This window comes from Saimiri boliviensis, chromosome 7, assembly GCF_048565385.1.
Source record: "Saimiri boliviensis isolate mSaiBol1 chromosome 7, mSaiBol1.pri, whole genome shotgun sequence".
NCBI classification, from domain to species: Eukaryota; Metazoa; Chordata; class Mammalia; order Primates; family Cebidae; genus Saimiri; species Saimiri boliviensis.
The window spans coordinates 37,159,410-37,187,210 of record NC_133455.1 but is presented as its reverse complement, the minus strand read 5'-3'; the positions used below and the strand labels follow the sequence as shown (position 1 = coordinate 37,187,210).

At 40.1% G+C, this 27,801-nt stretch overlaps 1 protein-coding gene and 1 pseudogene across 2 annotated transcripts in view; one reads left to right on the top strand and one right to left on the bottom strand.

The window, feature by feature from the left end:
- Positions 1-4,827: 4,827 nt before the first annotated feature.
- Positions 4,828-27,801, bottom strand: part of NTN4 (netrin 4) — a 124,943-nt gene continuing 101,969 nt past the window's right edge. For both annotated transcript variants that reach the window (XM_039472271.2, XM_074402391.1), the window contains exons 8-10: positions 17,270-17,338; positions 12,781-12,951; positions 4,828-6,218 (exon numbers count right to left, since the gene is read on the bottom strand). In XM_039472271.2, coding sequence (XP_039328205.1) covers positions 6,082-6,218; positions 12,781-12,951; positions 17,270-17,338 — 377 coding nt within the window. In that variant the 3' untranslated portion in view covers positions 4,828-6,081. The remainder of the gene's footprint in view (positions 6,219-12,780; positions 12,952-17,269; positions 17,339-27,801) is intronic.
- On the top strand, positions 19,333-20,598 carry LOC101047583 (phosphoglycerate mutase 1-like; annotated as a pseudogene).

Sequence of the window (27,801 nt, the reverse complement as noted above, 5' to 3'; positions counted from 1 at the left end):
TTTTATTTTTTGGAGAGACATGGTCTCACTATATTGCCCAGGCTGGTCTCAAACTCCTGAGTTCAGGCAATCCTCCCACCTTGGCCTCCCAAAGTTCTGGGATTATTTTCATTCACCAAGTTTGAAATCTTTGGCAGTGTCCTAGCTGAGGAGGCATCCAGGGAGTTTCTGGGCAGACTAACTGATACTGTGAAAATCTGCTAACAGTGGTTGTTTTTCTTTCTGGGAAGCAGGTTCCTTGTCTGGCTGCTGTTCTCTCCTGGTCACATGAGCACACTATGATTTAATCATTTCTAGGAGATCTTGGATATTCTTGGATTTAATAATAAAGTCATTACTAATGATCACACTTTGGAACATGGTTCCCCTACCTGTGACATACTAAGAAACTAGAAATGTATTCAGCATCTACCAAAACTCTCTTCTTCTTCTGTCTTTTTTTTTTTTTTTTTTTTGGAGACGGTCTCACTTTGTAGGCCAGGCTGGAGTGCAGTGGTGCATCACAGCCTTGATCTCCCAGGCTCAAGCGGTTCTCCCTCCTCAGCTTCCTGGGTAGCTGGAATTACATGTGCGTGCCACCACGTCCAGCTAATTTTTTGTAGTTTTTGTGGAGATGAGGTCCTCCTGTCTTGCAGAGGCTGGTCTCAAACTCTTGGGCTCAAGTTATCTGCCCACCTTGGCCTCACCAAGTATTGGCATTACAGGAGAGAGCCACCGCACCTGGGCAAAACCCTCTCTTAGTGGAAAACACATCTCACCTTCTGGAAATCTCTGTTTGGCCCAGTGCATATTTCTTTCTTTCTCGTGACTAACATCTGCTTTTTTAGTTATTCACATATACAAACTGACTGATAATAAATCTGGGAATTTGTCATCTAAAAAATTGCATGTTTCCAACACAATCAGCAGTCCTCAAACAGTAGAGACAAGTTTACATTTCTTTGGTGAAAGTGGAGGAACGCAGGGACCAGGGCATCATTTTTTAAAAAGTATTTTCAGGCAAATCATTCTCGGAGAGACTTAAAAAAAGAAAGTGTCAGTCATTTGACGTGCACCCTTTTGCTTCTATTCCATTTTTATCATACCAATCTCTCTTGCAAAATTGAGGTTATTCGTATTTTCCTTCCAAACTGTGGGAAATAAGATGTGAAGTTGGCCCTTTGATAAAGTTAGGTTCAGGGACTGCTTATCATTGGAACAATGAGCACAAAAGCGATTCAGTCCCGGGACCTCTCACAAAACTCAGCAGGCCAGGCGGTGCTCATTCTTGCTCGCAGGCATTCCAGGGGAGTGGCAGAGGGACGGCCAGCACGAGACATTTTCAAGGTTCTTTTTCCCACCCTTTAGAATTGGTAAGTCTCCGATCGTTTCGAAAAGGATTTGTTTTGCAAGAACCCGACGTGTCCCCAAGAACTATGTTTACCCATAATAGTCCTTGCTCTCTGTTTAACATAGCCAGATGGACACTGCTATTTGGCTCCTGGTCACATCCCCACAGATTTGACCTCATTTAGAAGACACTATTAAAAGATTATCCTATTATTGAGAATTTCCATTGCATCAAATACTAAATATTAGCAACATTCCTCTACAGGGAAAATGATATAAGAAGAGGGCAGGACTGTGTTGGCCTCAGGCAAATCACATGGATAGGTATGTGGTAGTTACAAAACTCAGCGCTGACTAATAAAGCCCAGGGCACACAGAGTAAAAAGGTCCAGGGGCAGAGACTTTCCCAGCAGCTCTCAAAGGAAGTGTTCAGGTTCCTATGAAGCCATAGATGGAAGTCTTACTTGACTCTGCTGCCTTAGTACCGAGGTGGTTATTTTGAAAGAGGCTAAGGAGGAGAAAGTGCATGTAATAGGATGGCAGTATGGGATGATGGGATGACGGGATGTTAGAATGATGGGATGATGGGATGTTGGGATGATTGATGGGATGATGGAATGATGAGATGATGGGATGTTGGGATGTTGGGATGTTGGGATGTTGGGATGTTGGGATGTTGGGATGTTGGGATGTTGGGATGATGGGATGATGGGATGTTGAGATGATGGGATGTTGGGATGATGGGATGATGGGATGTTGAGATGATGGGATGTTGAGATGATGGGATGTTGAGATAATGGAATACTGGGATGTTGGGATGATGGGATGATGGGATGTTGAGATAACAGAATGTTGGGATGATGGGATGATGGGATGTTAGAATGATGGGATGATGGAATGATGAGATATTGGGATGTTGTGATGTTGGGATGATGGGATGAAGGGAATGGGGTCATGAGGGGGTCAGCTTCATTTTCTTCTTTACATTTACAAAATGGGGAACACAAGGTTTCTTTCTTTTCCTTTCTTTTTTTTTCTTTCTTTCTTTTTTTTTTTTTTTTTTTTGCCACCTTGGAAACCAAATGACATTTATGGGAAATTTAAAACTGCATTGAAAGGCTGAAAGTGATTTGAGAATCAAGACCTTAAGAAATAGTTCTAAAAGGCCGGGCGCGGTGGCTCAAGCCTGTAATCCCAGCACTTTGGGAGGCTGAGGCGGGTGGATCACAAGGTCAAGAGTTCGAGACCATCCTGGTCAACATGGTGAAACCCCGTCTCTACTAAAAATACAAAAAATTAGCTGGGCATGGTGGCGCATGCCTATAATCCCAGCTACTCAGGAGGCTAAGGCAGGAGAATTGCCTGAACCCAGGAGGCGGAGGTTGCGGTTAGCTGAGATCGTGCCATTGCACTCCAGCCTGGGTAACAAGAGTGAAACTCCGTCTCAAAAAAAAAAAAAAAAATAGTTCTAATAGTAACCTATGTTTTTGAATGTTGCCAGAAAAGGTACTTGAAAGAACAATGAAGGAAGCAGATTCTAGTCAAAGAGGACTGGGAAGACAGTGGGACCCAACAATTTGGAAAACTAGACAAAATTAAACTTTTAGTTCTCATTTTACTTGAACATACTTTAAAAACAACTGGTTAAATTTTATTTTAAAAAAATAAACTACAGGCTGGGCACAGTGGCTCACACCTGTAATCCTAGGACTTTGGGAGGCTGAGGCGGGTGGATCATCTGAGGTCAGGAGTTCAAGACCAGCGTGGCCAACATGGCACAACCCTGTCTCTCCTAAAAATACAAAAATTAGCTGGGTGTGGTGGTGGTACCTATAGTCCCAAGTACTCAGGGGGCTGAGGCAGGAGAATTGCTTGAACCCGGAGGCAGAGGTTGCAAAAAACTGAGATCTTACCACTGCACTCCAGCCTAGGTGACAGAGTGAGACTCTGTCTCAAAAAATAATAATAATAAATAAATTACAGCCAGGCGCGGTGGCTCAAGCCTGTAATCCCAGCACTTTGGGAGGCCGAGGCGGGTGGATCACAAGGTCGAGAGATCGAGACCATCCTGGTCAACATGGTGAAACTAAAATACAAAAATACAAAAAATACAAAAAACTAGCTGGGCGTGGTGGCACGTGCCTGTAATCCCAGCTACTTAGGAGGCTGAGGCAGGAGAATTGCCTGAGCCCAGGAGGCGGAGGTTGCGGTGAGCCGAGATCATGCCATTGCACTCCAGCCTGGGTAACAAGAGCGAAACTCTGTCTCAAAAATAAAATAAAATAAAATAAAATAAAATAAAATAAAATAAATAAATTACAAAGTAGTACACGATTAGTGAAAGAAAGTCAGGCAATACAAATGTATGTAAAATTATAAGAAAAAAATCTCCCTCTTTCTTTGCCAAACAGGGTCAAATACTATTATAATCGGTCTCTCTTTCAGAACTTTTATTTGTGTATTTGAGACGGGGTCTTATTCAGTTACCCAGGTTGGAATATAGTGACATGATCACAGCTCACTGTAACCTTGAATTCACTGTAACCTTGAAATCTTATGCTCTAGACATCCTCCTGCCTCACCCTCCTGAGTAGCTGAAACTACAGGTGTGTATCACCTGCCTGGCTAATTTCTTTTTTCTAAGAGATAGGGGTCTCAATATATCGCCCAGGCTGGTCTTAAACTCCTGTCCTTACGAATCCTCCCATCTCAGCCTCTAAAAGTGCTATAATTGCAGGTGTGAGCCACTGTGCCTGGCCCTCTTTCAGAACTTTAAGAACACTATATATACTATAAATGTGTTTTTGGGGTGGGGGCTAATGTTTTATGAACTTCTTTTACTTTTTTATTTTTTAATTTCTACTCTTTCCAAGGTGGGTATTTGTTGTTTTAAACAAAGTGAAATGGAAAATCCTGTGTCTGAAGTATTTAAAATATTTTTCTTGGTATGCTATACTTACCAACATGTTTTATAAGTTGCTTCTAAATGTTAACCATACTAGTTAGTGGTCCATCTACCAGGATAAGATAGGATAGGTAAGAAGCTAAGAGACATTCTACAGGTAAAAAAGCAAATTTTATAAGGCTATGTTTAGTATAATTCCAATTATATAAAATGTATATATATATGCACAGAAAACAGTCTACGTTATAGACACCAGAGTGCTAATGTCTCTTATCCCAGGATGACTGGAGCATAAATATTTTTTCCCATTATACTTTTCCTGTGTTTTCAACAATGAACATTTATTGCTTTTAAAATTAGTTAAAATTAATGTAATATAAAAATCACAATGTATCAGCTGAAAAACGTTTGTGTCTAAGGCTACAGAAAATAAATTCATCTGAGTTAGCTTCCACTCCATTCCAAAATCCTCAAGTAACAGAGTGGAAATACCAGGGTCTTGTTTTATTTTCTTAATGAATTAGATTTTAGTTCCCTCATTATGAGACAATAATCTTTAGCATCATTCAAAGAGTTAATAAATGAGACAAAAATCAGGAGATCATATTCCTTTATTCCATATATGAAATATAAAAACAAATTAACAAAGCAATATATATATATTTTTGCAAGTCCACAGGACTTCAGTGGAAAAAAAATCTGTATGTGAAATTATTCATATGGCACTGTGTTCGTGTTTTGTATATTCAAGTACAAAAGAAACTATGTATAGTGGTTATGCATGGGTACAGAAGATGAGTAATAATGAAAAACTGTAATTTGTTGACTATGACATCGTGTTTAAAAACAGGTAAATATAATGACTATTACTGTTAAGACAAGGAAGAAGAAAACTTCAATATTCAGGTTTAAATACTAAGCACAAAAATATAACAAATTCTGTGTCTACAATAATTTTTGAAGTGTATACAAGTGCATTGCAAATGAGCTTTTAAAAATTTAAAGTCCATTTCCCCTTTAGCCAAGGATAGGTCTACATGTATGATTTCTTTCTCTTATTTTAAAGTCTTGTCTTGTTTAGTTTTTTGAAAAGTTTCCTCATGGCTGTCATCTTGGGATCTAGCCTCCAGCTCGAAGCTGAGACTTCACGCACACGTATTCTCCTTGCTGGTCACATCTTCACCTAGTTTCTCCAAGTATTCAGAGTTAAATAGCTCAACTTCCTTCCTATGGTCACTTTTGTCCACACGTGCCAGCGCTTCTGCTTCCGCAGGCTTCCTCACACACCCTTTTCTGTCAACAGCAGCCTCCAAACGTTCACAACACAAGTGATAGGTAGTAAAGTGCTTTATACAAGGAAACGCTATATACATATGGAGAGGTTCCATTTAACACCTACAGACCAAAGTTCATGCATAACATACAAAAGAAGGTTCTTTTTTACATTTTCTGATAGCAGGGTTGGAGATTCCTTAAAACCTCATTCATTACCTTCAGTAGCATCAGATGTAAGTAAGGTAGCTGAAGCTGGAAGGAGTTCCTTGTTAGAGGTACTGCCCTTAATGGATTACTGCTAAATGTCATGCTGCTATTAAAATAGTCTTAAGAGTTTCAGAATCAGTCCCGTAGAAAACATGTCAGTGTAGGGGTTTTCATTTCTCCTTGTGAAATAAAACTGTATTTAAACATGGGCCGAGAAGCGATAAGTTAGATGACACCCATGCATCGAAACATTTCTATACATTTTGGCACTTTAAAAAATTCCAGTTTCCTTTTTGAGGTTTTCTTGCTCTAAAGCTTGTGTTTTGTACATAGGGAAGTGCCATTATGTGTTATCCATCTGAATGCTATTTGCACTCTCTTTTTAAAATATCCATGACTTTTCTTCCAAGAGAAGGTTTCCAGTGCTGGACAAAGCTTTTCATATTCACAATTAGTTTGCCTGTTCTTACATCCTCATGTCCTGCTACAAGGTATTCCAAACCTAAAAGAGAATAAAATTCGGGGCTATATAGTATCATCCTTTATTGAAGGGAGAGATACGACTCCAGCAGGTTTTCTTTTGTATTTATTTTGAGACAGGGTCTTGCTGTCACCCAGGCTGGAGGGTAGTGGCACGATCCTGGCTCCCTGCAGTTTGACATCCTGGGCTTAGGGGATCCTCCTGCCTCAGCCTCCCAAGTAGTTGGGACTACAGGTGTGCACCACCATGCCCAGCTAATATTTTCATATTTTTTTTGTCAAGGTGGGGTTTCATCATGTTGCCCAGGCTGTTATTGAAATCCTGGACTTAAGCCATCTGCCCACCTCAGCCTCCCAAAGTGCTGGGATTACAGGTGTGAGCCACCATGCCTGGCCAACTCCAGTAGTTTTATATATTCAGTGTTGGAATAAGAAGAGACATTAATAGCTGCCATTTAGTAAGCATTTACTGTGCTCAGCACATGTATGATCTCATTTAGTTTTGAAAATAATCCTGTGAGGTAGGTATTTTTTTTCTTCTTGTTTTGCAAATGAGGAACTGAGGCTCAGTAAGGCTAAGAAACTTGTTCAGTATCTTTTTGTAAGTAGCAGCACCTGGGCTCAACTCAGGTCTTGCTGATTCTAGAACTCTTCCTTTGTCCTATACCACACTCTGTGGCAAAGAACCGAGGGTTCTAAGTTCATGTACCGTATTGCTCTAGATGAGTATATCTTGGAGACTCGCTGTGTATGGTAGTGTATATTAAGGAGGTGTTTTTTTGTTTTTTCTTTTTCTTTTTTTTGGACGGAGTCTCACTCTGTCGCCCAGGCTGGAGTGCAGTGGTGCCATCTTGGCTCACTGCAACCTCTGTCTCCTGGGTTTAAGCAGTTCTCATGTGTCAGCCTCCCAAGTAGCTGGGATTGCAGGCATGCACCACAAACCTGGCTAGTTTTTGTATTTTTGTAGAGATAGGGTTTCACCATGTTGAGCCAGGCTGGTCTCGAACCCCTGACCTCAGGTGATCCACTTGCCTCAGCCTCCCAAAGTGCTGGGATTATAGACATGAGCCACTGCACCCAGCCTAGGATTTTTATAAAAGTAAAACAAGCATTTGGGAAAACAAATTGGAAGGAAGCTATGGATTTTACAAAATAACACATATTCCCTATATAAAGCCTATGTGTTTTTGAAATAGGATATTTGTCATATATTTAAAAAAACTAAATGAATGATAAAACTTGACTAGATCTCATGATGTCTTTGTAATTCAAAATTATTTTCAGGCTTTAAATTACAAGTTTTAGCTAATACACCCAAGAAATTAAAGGACAGTCTCATTACCTATAGATGAGTGAAAAGAAATATAATTGTCTTCAGTTAATGTTTGTAGTAATGTAGATTTTGGTATTTAGGAAAAATTTTAAAAATTATAAGATAAATAAAATAATTACGTTTATAAAGTAAAACTTTCCGGTCGGGCATGGTGGCTCACGCCTGTAATCCAAGCACTTTGGAGGCCAAGGCGGGCTGATCACCTGAGGTTGGGAGTTCAAGACCAGCCTGACCACCATGGTGAAACCCCGTCTTAAAAAAATTTTCCAATGTAAAAGAGACATACTTTTAAAAATTAAGTGAATGCTAGAGGCTAAAATTCAACTGAAAATATCAACTTAAACTTTAAATTGATTCATTGCTTGTTTTTCACTGAAATGACAGAAAAAAATGTCATCCCAGCAGTAAAGAACACCTGTAACAAACATACTGTGGTCTTTAATAACATGTTTCACTAACACAAGACAAAAAAAGGCTTCTTGGAAAATGGCTTATTCCAGGTTCAGGGCAGGAAGTTGAGCATGGGACATCTTATTGTGTTAAAAAACAAGAAAGCTTTCAAAGATAAATGTGGGTCTTTTTAAAAGGACACAGCAGCTAGCAGGAAGGGGTTATAACTTGTCAAAGTTGTGATAAGTTGAGCACCAAGAAACATAACAATTGTGTGTATGGAAACACAGTAAATCCATAGAAATCCATAATTCCAAATGACACTAAATAATGAGAAAGCCAGAGAAAAATTAATTTGTCATCTTTAGGAGCAGCTGTTAAAACCACTTATGTTGAAAATTAGAAATTACAGGGAAAAAAATGTAGCATTTATTTTGTCTTTACAACAAGAACTGTATTTCATGGTAACTTAATCGCCCAGCTTGGGAGAAAAAGCCCTCTTAAAGAAAAGTGCCAGCGAATGAAAGAAGAGAATTGGAAAAACATCATTTATTGAACTCTAATGAAATTATTGATTCAGGAAAGGATTACCAATTGGCAATAAAGTCATAACATGAATGCTTAATGGAAAACTGGATACTTGTATATATAGTGCTACAGAATGCCACACTCATTCTTTTCTATCTCTAAAGGTAAAACAAAATTTTGGCAATGGAGAGATCAGACTGCCTTCAATGTAATCCAAAGGTCAACCTTAGAGACAGGAGGTTATCCAGGTACTATATGCATTCTACATGATTCAACGTGAAGCACACAATGATCTCTAAAAAAAGATTCTATCTAAAATGTTTGTCTTGAATCAATCAAGCCTTTCTTTAGAGATTACAGGAGATAGAAGAGATAGAGGAACAAGCTAAACACCACCACAAACCAACTACACAAATGTTGATGGTCAGATAATGGATAGGGCTTCTGTCCTGGTTTCCTCAACAAGTCATAAAAAAGGAACTGTGCTAGAATAAGAGAGACTTGAGGGACTGAAGAACTAGATGTGATGTGTGATCCTGGATTGAATACTGGCAAGGACAAATCAGCTCTAGAGGACGTTTTGGGATCATTTGGGAAATAGAAATATAACCTGAGTATTAGATAGTACAAAAATAAGTTGAAATTGAAGGTAAAGCTTATTAACAGAATAATGCAGGTTACAGAATGGAGCATATATTATGATATCATTTTGATTAAAAAATACATACACACAGAGGAAGATTGGAAAGGATTTGTATTAAGCTCTTAACAGAGATGATCTCTGGGGGATAGAAATGTGAATTTAAAAATTTCCCCTAAATACCTTCCCCCCTCCCTCCCTTTAGCCCTCCTTCCCTCCCTGCCCTTTCTTTCTTTCTTTTTTTTTTTTGACAGGGTCTTACTTTGTCACCCAGGCTGATGTGCAGTGGCACCATCTCAGCTCTGTAGCCTTGACCTCCCTAGTCTCAGGTAATCCTTCCCCTTAGGCTTCTGAGTAGCTGGAACTATAGGCTCATGCCACCTCACAGGGCTAATTTTTGTATTTTTTGTAGAGATGGGGTTTTGCCGTGTTGCCCAGGCTGGCCTCGAACACCTAGGCTCAAGCAACCCTCCCACCTCAGCCTCCCAAAGTGCCAGGATCACACGTGTCAGCCACTGCACCCTGCTAAAAGATTATTAAATGAAACGAATCCTAAACTTTAAAAAAAAAGCTATTATGGTGTTTTCAGAAAAAGAGAAAAAGGAAAATAATGACACAGAGAGGTTTCTAACACTGGAGAGTACAATGTAAAATGAATGAAAAGGCATTTAAATTATTTAAAAGGTAACCTTAGCTTCTGCCTGAACCAGAATCTCAATATTTGGTAGCCTTAAAACTGTATAATGTCTAAAATAATAAAGTCCTCATTTAAAAATACAATAAACAATTTTTAAGAAACTTCAGGGTTAGGGTTGGATGCAGAGGCTCTTGCATGTAATCCCAGTGCTTTGGGAGGCTGAGGTGGGAGGACTGCTTGAGGCCAGGAGTTTAAGACCAGCCTGGGCAACATAGTGAGACCCTGTTTACAAAAAAACAAACAAAAATTAGCTGGGTGTAGTGGCCTGTCTGTAGTCCTAGCTACTTGGGAGGCTGAGGCAGGAGGATTGCTTGAGCCTGGGAGGCTGAGGCTGCAGTGAGCAGTGATCGTACCACCGCTCTAGCCTGGGCAACGGAGCAAAGAATCCTGTTTTTAAACAAAGAAAAAAAGACATCTCAGGATTAAGTCTAGTATTTTTTAATGAATTTACTTTGAAACTAAAAATAGGACAAACAGGAATTCACCATTAATTTAAACTGTAAATGCAAGTTAAATTATACCAAAAATAAACATGCAAAACAATGTTCTTTTACATCTCTTATTAGCATTTATATTTTATTTTCCTGGGTTTTGACAACTACTTTGCTACATGTTTGAAAACACAAAGTTTATTTTGTATCCATAGGAAAAAAATGTAATACTTTAGTGCTAGTCTTGGTATTCTAAAGAATATGACTGATGAATGAGTACATGTATGCATGAATTAAGAGTGAATGAATATGCAGGAGTACTCAATAGAATTGTTTCTTTTCCAAAGCAGCCAAGGAAGCAGGTTGGTGTGTAAGGTTTCAGTTTTCTTATCAGCTTTCTTTGGCCTTAGCTATTGAACTCGTAAAATTGGAAAAACAAAGTAAAATGAAAGAGTGTCTGGTTTTGCTTTGGCAAGTTCCAGTCTTTTCTTCAAAGCAAGTAAACATGTTTTCAAGAATTCTTTGAATAATTGCGCTTATGTTTTCAATTGTGATGAACTCAGCTGATTCTTTGACTCAGCTTGGCAGAAACTTGATTAGGAAGTATAGTTCACTTCCTGGAGGGTGGCTCAGATGGTTAAAGCTTTTGTTTTTAATGTCACTAAACTGGGCAGACTTGTTATTTTTTTTCTTTTTCCAAGACAGTAGGAAAGCTCTTATAAGAGAAGGCCCTAAGCACAAATCATTGGGAAATAGAACTTACATGAGTTATTTTTAGTTTCCTGTATTCAAAGCCTAAGATTCTTATGATTTCAATTCGTTCTTTGGAATTTTATTTATTTATGTATTTTTGATTTCTTTTGAGATAGGGTTTTGCTCTGTTTGCCCGGGATTGGAAGGCAGTGACTAAGTTATGGCTCACTCCAGCTTTGACCTCCTGGGCTGAAGTGATTCTCCTACCTCAGCCTCCCAAGTAGTTGGGACTACGGGCATGCACCACCACGCCCAGTTAACTTTTTAAAAAATGTTTGGTAGATACTGGGTCTCACTGTGTTGCCCAGACTGGTCTAGAACTCCTGGGCTCAAGCTATCCTCCCACCTTGGCCTCCTGAAGTGCTGAGATTACAGGCATGAACCACCATGCCCAGTCTATCTATTTATTTATTTTTATAATTTAAAATGCTATTTTTAACCTTTTCCTTATTAAAATCTAAATTAATTTAAATACATTATTGAAAGGGTAGAAAAGAATGTGAGACATTGGTCAACACTTGGCCAAAATCAAAATAATGTATCAGTGTTGACTTTGTTTAGACAGAGGGGATTTTTTTTATCGCTAGTTTATGCTCCGTCTTTGTCTTTCAGTTATCTGTTTCTCTTGAATTTATTGATCAAAGACCGCAAAAGACTTTTCTTTCTTTCTTTTCTTTCTTTTTTTTTTTTTTGAGATAGTATCTTGCTCTGTCACCCAGGCTGGAGTGCAGTGGTGTGATCTCAGCTCACTACAACCTCCACCTCCCAGGTTCAAACGATTTTCCTGCCTCAGCCTCCCAAGTAGCTGGGACTACAGGTGCCCATCACCACACTCAGTTAATTTTTGTATTTTTAGTAGAGATGGGGTTTCACGATGTTGGCCAGGCTGGGTGAAAAATCCATGTAACTGTGGGTTTAAAATATGGGGAAGAAATTAGATCAAGAACGTAAATAATGCACCTGTTTCTTCAGTGCCATAGACAGATGACAGCCACACAAGCGTGGAGATGCAGACGATTGTTTGAATTATGATTTATTAGAACCTGCTATCTAAGTATTATGTTACCATTATCTGGGTACTAATGGTAGGCATGGAAGATACTATGATCAGAAGCCCAAATCCCATCCTCAAATTTGATGAGGGAGACAAAGAAATAAGCAGCTTATGACCCAGGATGAAATGTGGGCTTGGAGCAAGAATCCCTGTGCTTACTGGTTTGTCTTCACTTCTATCATATTTAAAGGTGCAAATCAAATCTGTCTCCATTTCAAGTTGCTCTATCATCTTACAGTTTTTGTTTTGTTTATATCTGCTGTTTCTAATTGGAGACCAGAACAATCATTTCATGAAAAACGAGATGATGAGAACTTGAGAGCTGTTTTCTCTCCAGGAGAAACAGATGCTTCTCATGCAATAGTCGAAATGAATTCAATATTATTTCCACAGATGGAATTGTGCATTTGAACTTCCTTTGGGAACAGGTTCTACTGTAATAGGACCTAGCTTTCAGATAAAGAGCAAGTGGCAGATAAATTCATGAAAGTGCTTTCTATGCAACTGGCACCTGGAACCAATCTTTTAAGATAGAATTATATTGCTGGATTTTAAAATATTATACTTTTATAGAGCACATGGAAGAGAAACACTTTCGATGTTAGTTCCAAGTATTTCATTGGGATTTTCTGCAAGAGTCAGGTGGTGAAAAGGAGAAACATTCTTGCTGAGTTTATGTTGTGCTTCAGAGGATGTAAGACAAGGAGCAAATCAGCAGAGACAAGGTAGGTACTAAGACAGGAAAGTCTGATACTCACCAGGATTGAGGATTGGACAAGTGCATCCTCTGTCCGTCCACGATTCTGGATATAATGTTCGCTTTCCTCGGAAAATCTTCAATTTGGTAGATTTTAAGACCTTTTTAATCTTCACATTGACCTCAACATGAGTGCCTTTATCATGAGCTGATAAAATCTTTATTTTTAGCACTGTTAACAACACAGAAGTCAAAATGCATCGAATTTTATATTATTGTTTGAAATGTGAACACTTAAGTATGCATTTCAGAATATAACGGAAAGGTGAATCGATGATGAGAATGTGAAAATTTGCTTTAAAAATCATTAGGTATTAACTCAGATGGAGTTGGAGGCCATTATTCTAAGCAAAGTAACTCAGGACTGGAAAACCAAACCTCATCATGTTCTCACTTATAAGTGGGAGCTAAGCCATGAAGATGCAAAGACCTAAGAATGATATAATGGACTCTGGGGACTCAGGGGGAAGGATGAGAAGGGATGAGGAATAAAGACTACATACTGGATACAGTGTACACTGTTTGGGCGATAGGTGCATCAAAATCTCAGAAATCACCACTCAGAACTTATTCATGTAACCAAAAACCACCTGTTCCCCCAAAACTATTGAAATAAAATTAAAATACAAAGTAAAAAAAATCATAGGCTCATTTTTGCACTGGCATCATCTCATTTACCTACATTAACTACATTAACTATAGTCTTGTTAATATATATATTATTATATTAGTATATATAGTCTCTTAGCATAATGATATTGGAGAGAGTCACAATTTCAAATGTGACTCTCCCCAATATCGTTATGCTAAGAGACTAACAGCCAACTGCCTATTGCAGTTATAATATTAAATACATTCAGCTACCACATCTAAATAGAAGAAACATGGGAAGTGGAATTATCCTGGCTTTTATTTAGGTTCTGACTTTATTATTCTTTTGTGGCTGTGTATAATGTTATGATAGAGAGCAAAATGCAATGGCCAGAATATATTTTGCATATTCTAAAGAGGTTAAATTATATGATTTGCTACTTAATATTCTCCTCCTGGCAGAAAAATGCGAGCTGACTGGAGTTAGGAAAGCTGTCCCTTCACAGGCGTCCAACCTCTTGACTTCCCTGGGCCACATTTGACCACACATAAAATACACTAACACTAATGATAGCTGATGAACTAAAAAGAAAGTCTGTGCATAATTTTTGTGATATCCTTCACCACGGATAAGCCAAAAAGCCCTCACATTCAAAGAGCTGGACACCCATGCATGGTGATTGATCTCTGGTATTCTGTGTGACTCGTGACATGATTCTGTGATGCCTTCCCATAGATAAATTGACATGGCTGGGGATTAAGTAATGGAATAAATTGGAGTCAGGAAGAAAGTAAAGCTAAGGAACACTGGGCTGCTCAGGAACACTAGGGAACTCTTTTTTTTGAGACTGAGTCTCATTCTGTGGCCCAGGCTGGAATGCAGTGGCATGATCTAGGCTCACTGCAACCTCCCACCTCCTAAGTTCAGGCGATTCTCCTGCCTCAGCCTCCCGAGTGGCTGGGATTACAGGTGCCTACCACCACACTCAGCTAATTTTCTTTTCTTTTTTTTCTTTTTCATAGGGAAGTTCTTATTGGCTTATCCACATCTCCATGGACGAGTGTGTGAGAGCACCCAATCTTGGCTGGTCTCATGCTCTAAGACTATAGCTGTCAGACAGCTATGTTTATGGAGTCATCACATTTTAGACTTCTAAGGGGTCTTTAAAAGCTCATCATGTCTTATTTTATACATGAGGAAGCAAGTTTTAAGAAATTAAGGCCGGGGGCGGTGGCTGACGCCTGTAATCCTAGGACTTTGGGAGGCTGAGGTGGGTGGATCACCTGAGGTCAGGAGTTTCAGATCAGCCTGGCCAACATATAGTGAAACCCCATCTCTACTAAAAAATACACATACACAAATTATCTGGGCATGATGGTAGATGTTTGTAGTCCCAGCTACTTGGGAAGCTGAGGCAGGAGAATCGCTTGAAATTGGCAGGCAAAGGTTGAGTGAGTTAAGATCGCACCACTGCACTCCAGCCTGGACGACAGAGCAAAACACCACCTCTCAAAAAAAAAAAAAAAAAAAAAAAAGAAGAAATTAAGTGAACTTTCAAGTTCGCATAACTGGTTGGGCAGAGATAGAGGTTTGGACTAGAACCCTGATGAGATAAATGCATGAAGGACTGGTAGCATAGTGCCAGGCGTGTGCTAATGCTCAGTAAATGTTTGCTATTATTATTCCACTAGACTTGTAAACTCAAAGAGAGCAGGTACCCTGTCTGTCACTTCTATTGCTCAATAGGAATTTGCTAAAAAAGTAGCAAATAAGTGTGGTTTTTTTCCCCATTAATCCAGGGAATGGGGAGGAGGAAACCAATTTTTTCCAAGTCTGTAGCAGTGTTGCATTTAAGAAGGCCACAGTGTTTCATTACATTATTATTATTTTGACTTGTTGTTGTTTTGTTTTGAGTCTTGCTCTGTCACCCAGGCTACAGTGCAGTGGCGTGATCTTGGCTCACTGCAACCTCCGCCTCCTGGCTTCAAGCGATTCTCCTGCCTCAGCCTCCTGAGTAGCTGGGATTACAGCACCCCCCACTGTGCCCGACTGATTTTTGTATTTATAGTAGAAATGAGGTTTCACCATCCGGGCCAGGCTGGTCTTGAACTCCTGACCTCGTGATCCACCTGCCTCGGCCTCCCAAAGTGCTAAGATTACAGGCGTGAGTCACTGCGCCTGGCCTCATCACATTATTAAGAACGATCAAATTCTTCTTAAGTAGAAAATTAATGCGGTTGTATTAAAAGATTGGTTATTTGTAAATTCAGAGAGCTACCAAGTTGATGTGGTAAGGAGAACTAGTTGATATTTTCACTGAACAAACTGACTTTGAACGAAATTATCACGTTCTTTGCTCTGGATAGTCAATGCCATTTTCTCTAAACTGCCTTTCCTTTATAGAGCACTATACATTTCCAAAGTTTTCTTCTATTATTTAGTCAAGTTGGAAGATAAAGAGAGGAAAGTCCGCATGTAATTTTAGATAAGATTTGTGAGGCTTTTACCCCTTATTTGCTTTTTAAAATCTTTTATGAGATTAAAGACAATGGTATCAAGAACCTAAATATTTGGTTTCATAAATCATGACTTAAAATTTTCTCCTCATTGTACTGTATATTTCAGGCCATATATATTATGAACCAATAAAAAGTCTCAGGCCGGGTGTGGTGGCTCACGCCTGTCATCCCAGCACTTTGGGAGGTCGATGCAGGCAGATCATTTGAGGTCAGGAGTGTGTTGGCAAGATATGATATCCATCCATCTATCTATCTATCTATCTATCTATCTATCTATCTATCTATATACATGAACTTTTTTTTTTAGATGGAGTTTCAATCTTGTTACCCAAGCTGGACTGCAATGGCACAACCTTGGCTCACTGCAACCTTCACCTCCCAGTTTCAAGTAACTCTCCTGTCTCAGCCTCCCAAGTAGCTGGGATTATAGGTGTGCACCACCACACCCAGCTAACTTTTTGGATTTTTAGTGGAAATGGGGTTTCACCATGTTAGCCAGGCTGGTCTCAAACTTCTGACCTCAGGTGATCTACCTGCCTTGGCCTCCCCGTGTGCTGGGATTACAGGCATGAGCCACCACACCTGGCCATCTTAATATATTTAATAGTAAATATGAAGCCATTTGAAGATAGCAAGAGTCTTTACTTAGGCAATGCAATTTCCCTTTTTCTACAGGATGTATTTTCCTGGTATTTGAAAGATACGGGTATCTAGAGTATACAGTGAGGGTGGGGAAGAGCCCCAGGTGGACAGCTAGTCTTAGTGCCTCACAAATAGACATCCTCTCTTTTCCCACTACCATTTATTAAGCGTCGAATATGTGCTGATGTGCTGCCTGCTTTTCAAACATCTGATTTCACGAAGAAGATGGCATGATCCCTGCTTTACAGATGAGGAAACAAGTTTGGAGAGGTTAAGTCTCTTACCCAAAAAGCCAGAAATCAAACTCACATAGGTCTGAGCCCAAAGCCTATGCTCTCAATCATAGTGAAATGCTGCCTTAAACTGATTTCCGCTCAGTATTACCATATGACAAACCAACACATGAGTCATCTAAGTGGCTAGAGATGTCCCTTTTAGATGAATAAGGCAGGAAGTATCCACAAGAAAGGATTTCATATCATGACTTCTTTCTGCTCTCTGACTATCTCTACCTTTGCTCTACAAGCATCCTGTCCTCCCCGGGACATCCACCATCATCTACATCAGGAAAATCTAGCTCAAGTCCAGAACACTGTGTTTAGTGTTATTATGTAAGACTAATGCTTTGTGCTCTGATTTCTACACAATGTCGTCATTCAGGCCTCCCATTTTCTTAAAAACGTCCTGAACTTCGTGTGAATAGGTTCCTCAGAAGCATTCAAGGATTTCAGACTCACCATATGAATATTTCATTCCACAGAATGCCTTGGCATTTCTTAGTATCTGTTCCTTACATTCACATTTACCTACAGAAAGTAAACAAAAATGATGTTAGTTATTAGAAAAGAAAAAAAATAAGAGATCAGCCAGTGCATCCAGATAACACATTCCTTAAGCCTTGACTGATGCCTACAACATAATCTGTAAGTACCAAGGAACGAGGAAAGACATTCAAAAGAAGTAGAGTCTCTTTCTTAATTAGTTATCTTTCAATAAAGTATTCATCCAAGAGAAATAGAGAAGGTAGAAACTGATACATTTCAATGCTTGTAATTGATGTTATGATAAATACAGTCCAGTGTTATTATTCCATGCTAATGGAAAGTAATAATTAAATGGAAAACCTGCAGAAAAGACAATTGTCTTTCTGCAGCTAATGTTTACCACAACAAAAGTCAAATTAAACAAACTGAGTAGACAGTCCCTTGAAGGTAATGTCATCTAATTTTTTTGGTTATCCATTTTAAAAGTATTTATTGAGCACCTTTGGTATGCAAGGCATAGTGCTTTATACTTCAGCACCACAAAGATAAGCAAGATATGATTCTTGCCTTAAGGTTTACAATTCAGTAAGGTGAAGAAACCTCAAATGTATAAAAAGTGATAAGCAGTAAGAGGTACAATATACTTGGGTGGAAGAGTCACATATGTCTGGGAAGATGGGAAAAAGCTTCTTGGCTCAAGAAGGATTTGAAAGGGACTTTGAAGAATAAGTAGAATATTTTCTCCTAATAGTTTAAATTACATATTGCCACTATTATGTGTGAGAGATTTGCCAGGCCCTGTGGAAGATTTGCAAAATGCCTTTATGCATAGTTTATTTTATGTATGTATTTATTTATTTGTCTTTTGAGGTACAGTGGCGTGATCTTAGCTCATTGCAACCTTCATCTCCTGGGTTCAAGCAATTCTCCTGTCTAGCCTCCTGACTACCCGGGACTACAGGCACACACCACCACACCTGGCTAATTTTTATATTTTTAGTAGAGACAAAGTTTCACCATATTGGTCAGGCTGGTCTTGAACTCCTGACCTCAGGTGATCCACCTGCCTCTTGGCCTCCCAAAGTGCTGGGAATATAGGTGTGAGCCGCTGTGCCCAGCCTGTACGTTAGTTTATTTATAGTGGGGGAACCCAGCCCCTTGGCCGTGGACTGGTACTGGTTTGTGGCCTGTTAGAAACCAGGTGGCACAGCAGGAGATGAGCAGCCAGAGAGTGAGCCAAGTTTCATCTGTATTTACAGTCACTCCCCATCACTACATTACCTCCTGAGCTCCGCCTCCTGTTAGATCAGCAGCAGTATTAGATTCCCATAAAAGAGCCCACCCTACTGGGAACTGTGCGTGTGAGGGATCTATGTTGTGTGCTCCTTACGAGAATCTAATGCCTGCAGGTCTGAGGTGGAACAGCTTCATCCTGAAATCATCCCCTGCCCCTGCCATCCATGGAAAAACTGCCTTCCAAGAAACCGCTCCCTGGTGTCCAAAAGGTTGGGGACCGCTGATATATAGCATTCTCATGCTCATTTGTATATCGATTTCCTCTCTAGACTGTGTCCCTTGAAGACAATGGTTATGTCTTATCAACTCTACATTTCAGGAGCCTGGCATGGATAGGATTGTCACTCTTACTGATTTAACAGTTAGATATAATTTTCCCTGTCCTTTCTCCTCCCTCCTGCCCTTGTGTATTGCATTTCGTAGGCACTGAGTGGTAATAACAGCAGCTAACACTGAGGAACACTGACTATATACCAGACTGTTTTAAGCATTTTACAATGATTTATTCACATAGGTAGAAATTTGGTAGGAATATAGAGAAAAGAATGAGCAGCCAGGTGCAGTGACTCATGCCTGTAATCCCAGCACGTTGGGAGATCGAGATGGGTGGCGGATTGCTTGAGCCCAGGAGTCTAAGACCAGCCTAGGAACACAGTAAGACCTTGTCTCTATAATAAAGATTAAAAAATTGGCGAGCACGCAGGCGCAGTGGGGGAAGGGTGGATTGGACTGTGACTCTGGACTCTGCACACCCCAGAGGGCGCCACTTCCCAAGCCCGCCACCATGGCCGCCTACAAACGGGTGTTGATCCGGCACTGCGAGAGCTCGTGGAACCCGGAGAGCTACTTTAGTGGCTGGTACGACTCCGACAGGAGCCCCGTGGGCCACGAGGAGGTGAAGCACGGCGGGCCGGCATGCTGGCTGGTTATGAGTTTGACACCTGCTTCACCTCAGTGCAGAAGAGAGCGATCCACACCTTCTGGACAGTGCTGGATGCCACCGATCAGATGTGGCTGCCTGGAGTGGGGACTTGGCGCCTCAATGAGCGGCACTATGGGGGCCTTACCGATCTCGATAAAGCAGAAACTGCTGCCAAGCACGGCGAGGCCCAGGTGAAGATCTGGAAGCGCTCCTATGATGTCCCACCACCTCCGATGGAGCCCTACCATCCTTTCTACAGCAACATCAGTAAGGATCGCAGGTATGCAGACCTCACAGAAGATCACCTACCCTCCTGTGAGAGTCTGAAGGACACTATTGCCAGAGCTCTGCCCTTTTGGAAGGAAAAAATAGTTCCCCAGATCAAGGAAAGAAAACAGGTACCGATTGCAGTCCATGGCAACAGCCTCCACTGCATAGTCAAGCATCTGGAGGGTCTCTCTAAAGAGGCCATCATAGAGCTGAACCTGCCGACTGCTACTTCCATTGTGTATGAATTGGATGAGAGCTTGAAGCCCATCAGGCACACGCAGTTTCTAGGGAATGAAGAGACCGTGCCTAAAGCCATGGAAGCTGTGGCTGCCCAGGGCAAGGCCAAGAAGTGAAGGGTGGCAGTCAGGCAACTGTCCCCAGGAGCACCTTCCCTGCCCATCCCGTTCCTCTGCCCCTCCCTCCTTCACATGTCACATGTCACATGACATCTGTAGGCATCTTGAGCTGTGGCTATGGATGGGGACCTCTGGCTCCCATTTTCATTTTAGCCATTTTGTCTCCTGCACCCACTCCCTTCATACATTCTAGTTAGAATAGCACTTCTAGGGCACAGCTTCTCAATCTGAGCTGTGGAAAGGCTCCCCTCGTCCAAGAGAGTTGAGGGTAGTGACTTGGGTTTTTGCGAGGGCTTTGTTTACTAAGGACTTGTGGGGAGGAACCCTGCTAAGCCATGATCAATGAGGAGAAGCAAGAGAGCCTGTCTGCCCCCAGGAGCCAGTCCTCTGCTCTTCTGCAGTCAGGCCACTGCCTGGGGCCCTAGTCATTCCAGTGGAAGGTGAATGTAACCTGCATGGTGATGTGACAACTGTTTCCTCTCTAACCTCAGAGGAGCTGGCTCTAGAAGGGTGGGATCAGTACTGAATTTAGTTTAGTTGTTACATTTACTTTTATAAATTAAAAAAAAGAAAAAGCTGGGCATGGTGGCTCACGCCTATAATCCCAGCACTTTGGAAAGCAGAGGCAAGCAGATCACCTGAGGTCAGGAGTTCGAGACCAGCCTGGCCAACATGGAGAAACCCTGTCTCTACTAAAAAATACAAAAATTAGCTGGACGTTGTGGCAGGTGCCTGTAATCCCAGCTACTTGGGAGGCTGAGGCAAAAGAATTGCTTGAACCCAGGAGGCGGAGGTTGCAGAGAGCCGAGATTGCACCATTGCACTCCATCTCAAAAAACAAAGAAAAAAAAAGAAAAGTATAGCGTATGTAAAAAATACAAAACAATAGCCCTTCTGGGGTTTCTTGTGGCAGTTGACATAGTCCCACATGTGGTTATCAGAAAATAAGCCACTCCACATACCAATATGGGATAAGCTCCTTGACCTCGGAGGGTCGAGTGCTTTCTGCCGTGTTTTAGAATCCCTCTGCCGCCTTGTTTCATGGCAGTGACATGCCTCTTGGTCCTGTCCAAATGTGTCTTTCACTGACTGATTTCTGAATCATGTTCTAGTTGCCCGGCCCTGCTCCATGGGTCCAGTGTTCATTTGAGCATAACTGTACTAAATCCTTTCTCCAGATCAGGATAATAAGAGTTAGGTGCAATTAAAAAAAATAGTCTAGTATGGTAGCATGTGCCTGTATTCCCAGCTACTCATGGAGGGGAGCAGTGTTGGCACTGAGGTGGGAGGATTGCTTGAGCCCAGGAGGTTGAGGCTGCAGTAAACTGTGATGGCACCACTGCTCTCTGGCCTGGGGAACAAAGTGAGACTCTGCCAAAAAAAAGAAAGAAAGAAAGAAAGAAAGAAATTGTAGTAACCTAAGTGAATAGCCTATGGCCTTTGATAATTCCACAAAGCAGAAGAGTACAGTAACTACCATGCTATAAGACCTAATGGAGGGCGGGCGCGGTGGCTCATCCCTGTAATCCAAGCACTTTGGAGGCCAAGGTGGGTGGATCACCTGAGTTTGGGAGTTCAAGACCAGCCTGACCAACATGGTGAAACCCCGTCTTTAAAAAATAAAAATAAAAATAAAATAATTTAAAAAGATCAACATAGTGAGACCCTGTCTCCAAAAAAAAAATTTAAAAAGCCAGGCACGGTGGCTCAAGCCCGTAATCCCAGCACTATGGGAGGCCGAGGCAGGTGGATCACGAGGTCAAGAGATCAAAACCATCCTGGTCAACATGGTGAAACCCCTTCTCTACTAAAAATACAAAACATTAGCTGGGCATGGTGTCACGTGCCTGTAATCCCAGCTACTCAGGAGGCTGAGGCAGGAGAATTGCAGGAGGCGGAGGTTGTGGTGAGCCGAGATTGCGCCATTGCACTCCAGCCTGGGTAACGAGCGAAACTCTGTCTCAAAAAAAAAAAACACCTAATGGAACTCCAAATGGCATATACTGTTCTATACTGTTTCTCAACACAATGCGCTTCTCTTTAACCCTTCAACCTGTAAGAACATACATAGGTCTATTATTTGATGATCTTTCTTTGGCTGCTTTCCAATACTACTTTTCCATATGCTTAGAGCTCAAATACTAGTATTTGTTGATCAGGCTTCAGCCCAGATGTGTTTTCTTAAAAGAAATCTGGAAGGGAAGAAAAGCTTGTTTAGTTATACTTACTAGGACATTTTTAAAAATGAGCATTGTTTACAGTTCTGTGGTACTAGTTAAAGCCAGTTTTGCTATTCAGGAAGTGAAATTTTACATCTGGTGTAAGAAGTGGTAGAAATTAAGGGTGTTTTGTTGGTAAGGTGTATTACACTCCTAGTTGAAAGTTGTTTTTATGGACATTTATGGGAAGTGTGTAAGTAGGTAGATTTGAAGATGAACTTTTTTTTATCAGTGCTTAGAACACTTGTTGAAAAAGCTGCCCAGAAGCACCATTCTATACCCACTGCAGGAAACTGAATAAAGTCTTCTTCAATCTGGCGCTCATCCAGATGAATTTCAGAGACTCTCTGGGGACATCACAGACCTCACAGCTGCTGTGGACATGAGAGTCTGGAGCTATTCTGGTGCCAACACTTTATGTGCTTGGCTGGAATGCTGCCAACTGCCTAATAATAACATGCGTGATGGGCTTAGTGAATGCCCTATAGTCCTAAAAACCGGATTATTACAGATTTGGTTTAGTAAACTTGGAGAATTATAAAAAGTCATTGTGTGCTTAGAAAAATAGAAGAACACTTTTAAAAGTGGCTATTAAAGTTAAAATAATAAAATTCAGACTATGTAGCATTAAGGCAAAAAAAATTCATAGTAAACACTTGTTTGCTTTTTCAAATGCTGAAAAGATAAATATGATAACTTCACATTGCCTTATCTTTCCCAGTTGCTTTCCTGTTGTGATTGAGCATGGAACCATTAGGAAAATTTTCATAACACTGTGTTAAGTGAAAAAAACATGATAGAGATGATGGACAAATAACCTTGTTTCTCAGACTGAGGTTCTTGATTCTTCAGGGGTTCATAAGTTCTCTATGAGAATGTTTTAAAACTGTGATTTCTTTCTGATCTAAAATGTGGATTGATGGGTGGATAGAATTTAGGTGGTGGGTATGTGAGTGTGCAACTTTTAAAACTTTTTCTGGATGTCTGGAATTTTTCATAATAAAATGTTGGTTAAGTTATCACAGACAATGTCAATTGACACAACTTTGTGAATCCATACTTAGCACATCCTCAGCTCCAAGCACGTAGCAATATTAGATAAGGGACAGAATGTCAAAAATGAGATATGTATCTCTGGGAACTAGAAGTGAATGAATGTTTTCTGTTTGTTGATACTTTCTGAATTAAAAAAAAATTTTAAGAAAGAAAAGAAATGAATGAATGTGCATTCAGGGGATGGGGCCTGAAATTATACATCTTTGGGGCCTTCTTTCAGAATCAGGTAGCAGTGGTCAGGAGTTCAGATACAAAGGAGTTAATAGGACGAAAAAAGGAATCATAGTCAGAATCACTTTTTTTTTTTTTTTTTTGAGACGGAGTTTCGCTCTTGTTGCCCAGGCTGGAGTGTAATGGCTCGATCTCGGCTCACTGCAACCTCCGCCTCCTGGGTTCAGGCAATTCTCCTGCCTCAGCCTCCTGAGTACCTGGGATTACAGGCACACGCCACCATGCCCAGCTAATTTTTTATATTTTTAGTAGAGACGGGGTTTCACCATGTTGACCAGGATGGTCTCAATCTCTTGACCTCGTGATCTACCCGCCTCGGCCTCCCAAAGTGCTGAGATTATAGGCTTGAGCCACCGCGCCCGGCCCAGAATCACTTTTTAAAGACAGATATTGGGTAAGGCTCACCTTGCTAATAAAAGGAGGCTGGGAAAAAACAACAAACCAATCACATACACAAAACCCTGAACTATTGTTCATGGCCTGGATTTGTGGCTTCATGGGTGTGAGACCTGGGCAGTCACACAGTGTTGAGAAGAGCTTTGTGCTTGATTTAATGCTGTGTTGCCACCTTCTAAAAAGGTTCTGCATTTCATCCAGCATCTATTCCTGCAAATTATGTAGCTAGTCCTTAAGTGACCTAGAAATGAATCCAAGTTGCCCTCCTGGTTTTCAAAGAATAGATATAATAAAATGAAATTAGATTAGAGATCATTAGTAAAAAAAAAAAAAATTCTTTGTTTTTGAGATGGAGTCTCCTTCTGTCACCCAGACTGGAGTACAGTAGCCTGATTGCAGCTAACTGGAACTTCTGCCTTCCAGGTTCAAGCATTTCTCTTCCCTCAGCCTCCTGAGTAGCTGGGATTACAGGTATGTGCCACCATGCCCAGATATTTTTTTTTTGTATTTTTTAGTAGAGATGGGGTTTTGTCATGTTGGCCAGGCTGGTCTTGAACTCCTGCCCTCAGGTGATCCACCTGCCTTGGCCTTCCAAAGTGCTGGGATTATAGGCATGAGTCACCATGCCCAATCCTAGGTAAAAAAATATTCTAAAAACCCTAATGTTTGAACAATTAAATATCCTAGACAACTGAATGGGTTAAAGAGAAATTCTTAATGGAAATTACAGAAATGTTAGAACTTCAATGATAATGAAGATTCTACATGTTATAAAGGCCAATAGGATCATCCAGCTAAAGAGATCTTACAAGAAAATGTATAACCTTAAGAGTACTTGTTAAAAATAAGAAAGACTAAAAGTAAATGAGTTAATAATCACTGGACTCAGAAAGCTAGAAAAGGAATAAAAAAGCAAACTTAAAGAAAACATAAGAAAAGAAATAATAAAGCTAAGAGCAGAATTAGTGAAATAAAGAAAATTAAATAGATTGGATCAAGTTAACCAAAAGCTGATCTTTGAGAAAAGCAAATTAAGATCAGTCAGATTGAGTAAGACAATAAGAAAAAAGGCACAGATAAGAGTAGGGACAAAAAGAAGATTATGGACAGATTGAGTAAAGGTTTAATAAATTATAAGAGAATACCATGTATAATTCTATGCCAATACAATTTTTTTAAATTAAAAGAATTGGCAATTTTCTAGAAAACTTCGATTACCAACACCAAATCACAAATAAAACAAATTAATAATCATTACAGATATTGAATCAGTAATACTTCCCTGTACTCACAGACACAGATAAATTCTAACAAAAAATCAAGTAACAGATGATTCTATTTCTTTTCTTTTTTTTTTTTTTTTTTTCTTGAGATGGAGTTTTGCTCTTGCTGTCCAGGCTAGAGTGCAGTGGCTTGATCTTGGCTCACTGTAACCTCCACCTTCCGGGTTCAAGTGATTCTCCTACCTCAGCCTCCCAAGTAGCTGGGATTACAGGCATGTACCACCACGCCCGGCTAATTCTGTATTTTTAGTGGAGATGGGGCTTCTCCATGTTGGTCAGGCTGGTCTCAAACTCCTAGCCTCAGGTGATCCACCCACCTCAGCTTCCCAAAGCACTGGTATTACAGGTATGACCACTGTGCCTGGCCTTCTATTTTTATATAAATAATTGCAGAGAATAGAAAAAAAACATTGTGGGTAAGAGCACCTCCCAACTGACTCTAATATACAATGCAATACATTAAATTATAGGCCAGTATCAATTATAAACACCAATATGAAAATCCTAAGCAAGCAAATAAATAAATAAATGACAAAAACCCTAGCAGATCAAATTCAGCGATGTAAGAATGAAAAGACATCAGAGAAAATAGAACTTATCCGAGGACTAAAAGAATAGCTTGATAATAATTGCCATTCTGACACAGATACTGGCATGGCTGTGGAGAAATAGGAATGCTTTTACACTGTTGTTGGGAGTGTAAATTAATTCAACCATTGTGGAAGACAATGTGGCGATTCCTCAAGGATCTAGAACCAGAAATACCATTAGACCCAGCAATCCCATTACTGGGTATATACCCAAAGGTTTATAAATCATTCTACTATAAAGACATATGCACACATATATTTATTGCAGCACTATTTACAATAGCAAAGACTTGGAGCCATCCCAAATGCCCATCAATGATAGACTGGATAAAGAAAATGTGGCACATATACACCATGGAATACTATGCAGCCATAAAAAAGAATGAGTTCATGTCCTTTGCAGGGACATGGATGAAGCTGGAAGCCATCATTGTCAGCAAACTAACACAGGAACAGAAAACCAAACACTGCATGTTCTCACTCAAAAGTGGAAGTTGAACAATGAGAACACAGGAAGGGGAACAACACACCGGGGCCTATCGGTGGGTGGGGGATTGAGGAGAGTGAGAGCATTAGGACAAAAACCTAATGCATGCAGGGCTCAAAACCTAGCTGAGGGGTTGACAGGTACAGCAAACCACCATGGCACCAGCACTTTCTGCACACGTATCCCAGAACTTAAAGAAAAAATAAAGAAAAAAGCTTGATACTGCAAAAAAAAAAAATTTTCAAATACCACTTTGATAGATTACAGGAGAAAAACCATCTGATTTTCTCAAAAGATGCAGATAAGTCATTCAGCTAAATACAAAACTCATTAATAATAAAATTAGACATAGAAGAGAATGACCTTTACTTGATATAGCCTACCTATCAAAAATCAATATCAAATTTTATAGTGGTGAAAATTTCAAACTACTTCCATCAAATTCGGGAAACCACTGTACTGGAAGAAAAAAAATGAGGCATGAGAACTATGCAAGAGAGACAAAACTATCCTTATTTGTCAATAATATGATGGTCTACCATAGAAAATCCAAGATAATCCATACATCCTTGAATCAATAAACAAGTTCAGCAGAGTTGCTGGATACAAGCTCAAATACAAAAACACAAAACACCAAGAAGAAATAGTACTCCTTTATATTATTAATAACCATTGAAAAATTCAGGGAAAGAATACTTTCCCAATAGCAATAAAATCTAAAGGTATCTAGGAGTGAATTTAATCAAAGTCAGGTAAAATCATTTTGGAAAAAAGTGACAAATGCTATTGAAAGGCCTTTAAGAGGACCCTAGGAAAGATATCTTCATGTTTGTGACTATTACATGTTACAACATTCTCACTTTTTTCAAAATGATCTATAAAGTCAGTGCAACTGCGATAAAAATCCCAACAGAGCCTTTTGTGGCATTCAATAAACTTAATCTAAAGTTCACATGAAAAACAAAGAACTAATAGCTAATATAATTTTAAGAAAGAACAATGAAATGAAGGGACTTACCATATCAGATATCAAGACTCATTATAAGATTGTAATAATATATTGTGGTACTGGCTCATGAAACATGATAGGCAAGATATAGATCCATTCATATATAGCATTGCAAATAATGGCCTCAGCCAAAGCCTATCATTCTCATGACCATATCGTAGACATTGCCGTTGCTGATAACTGCTACTCTTCCAATCTCTCTTTCTTTCTTTCTTTTTTTTTTTTTTTTTGAGACGGAGTCTCACTCTGTCACCCAGGCTGGAGTGCAGTGGCATGATCTCGGCACACTGCAACCTCTGCCTCCTGGGTTCAAGCAATTCTTCTGCCTCAGCCTCCTGAGTAGCTGGGATTACAGGTGCCTGCCACCACTCATAACTGATTTTTTGTATT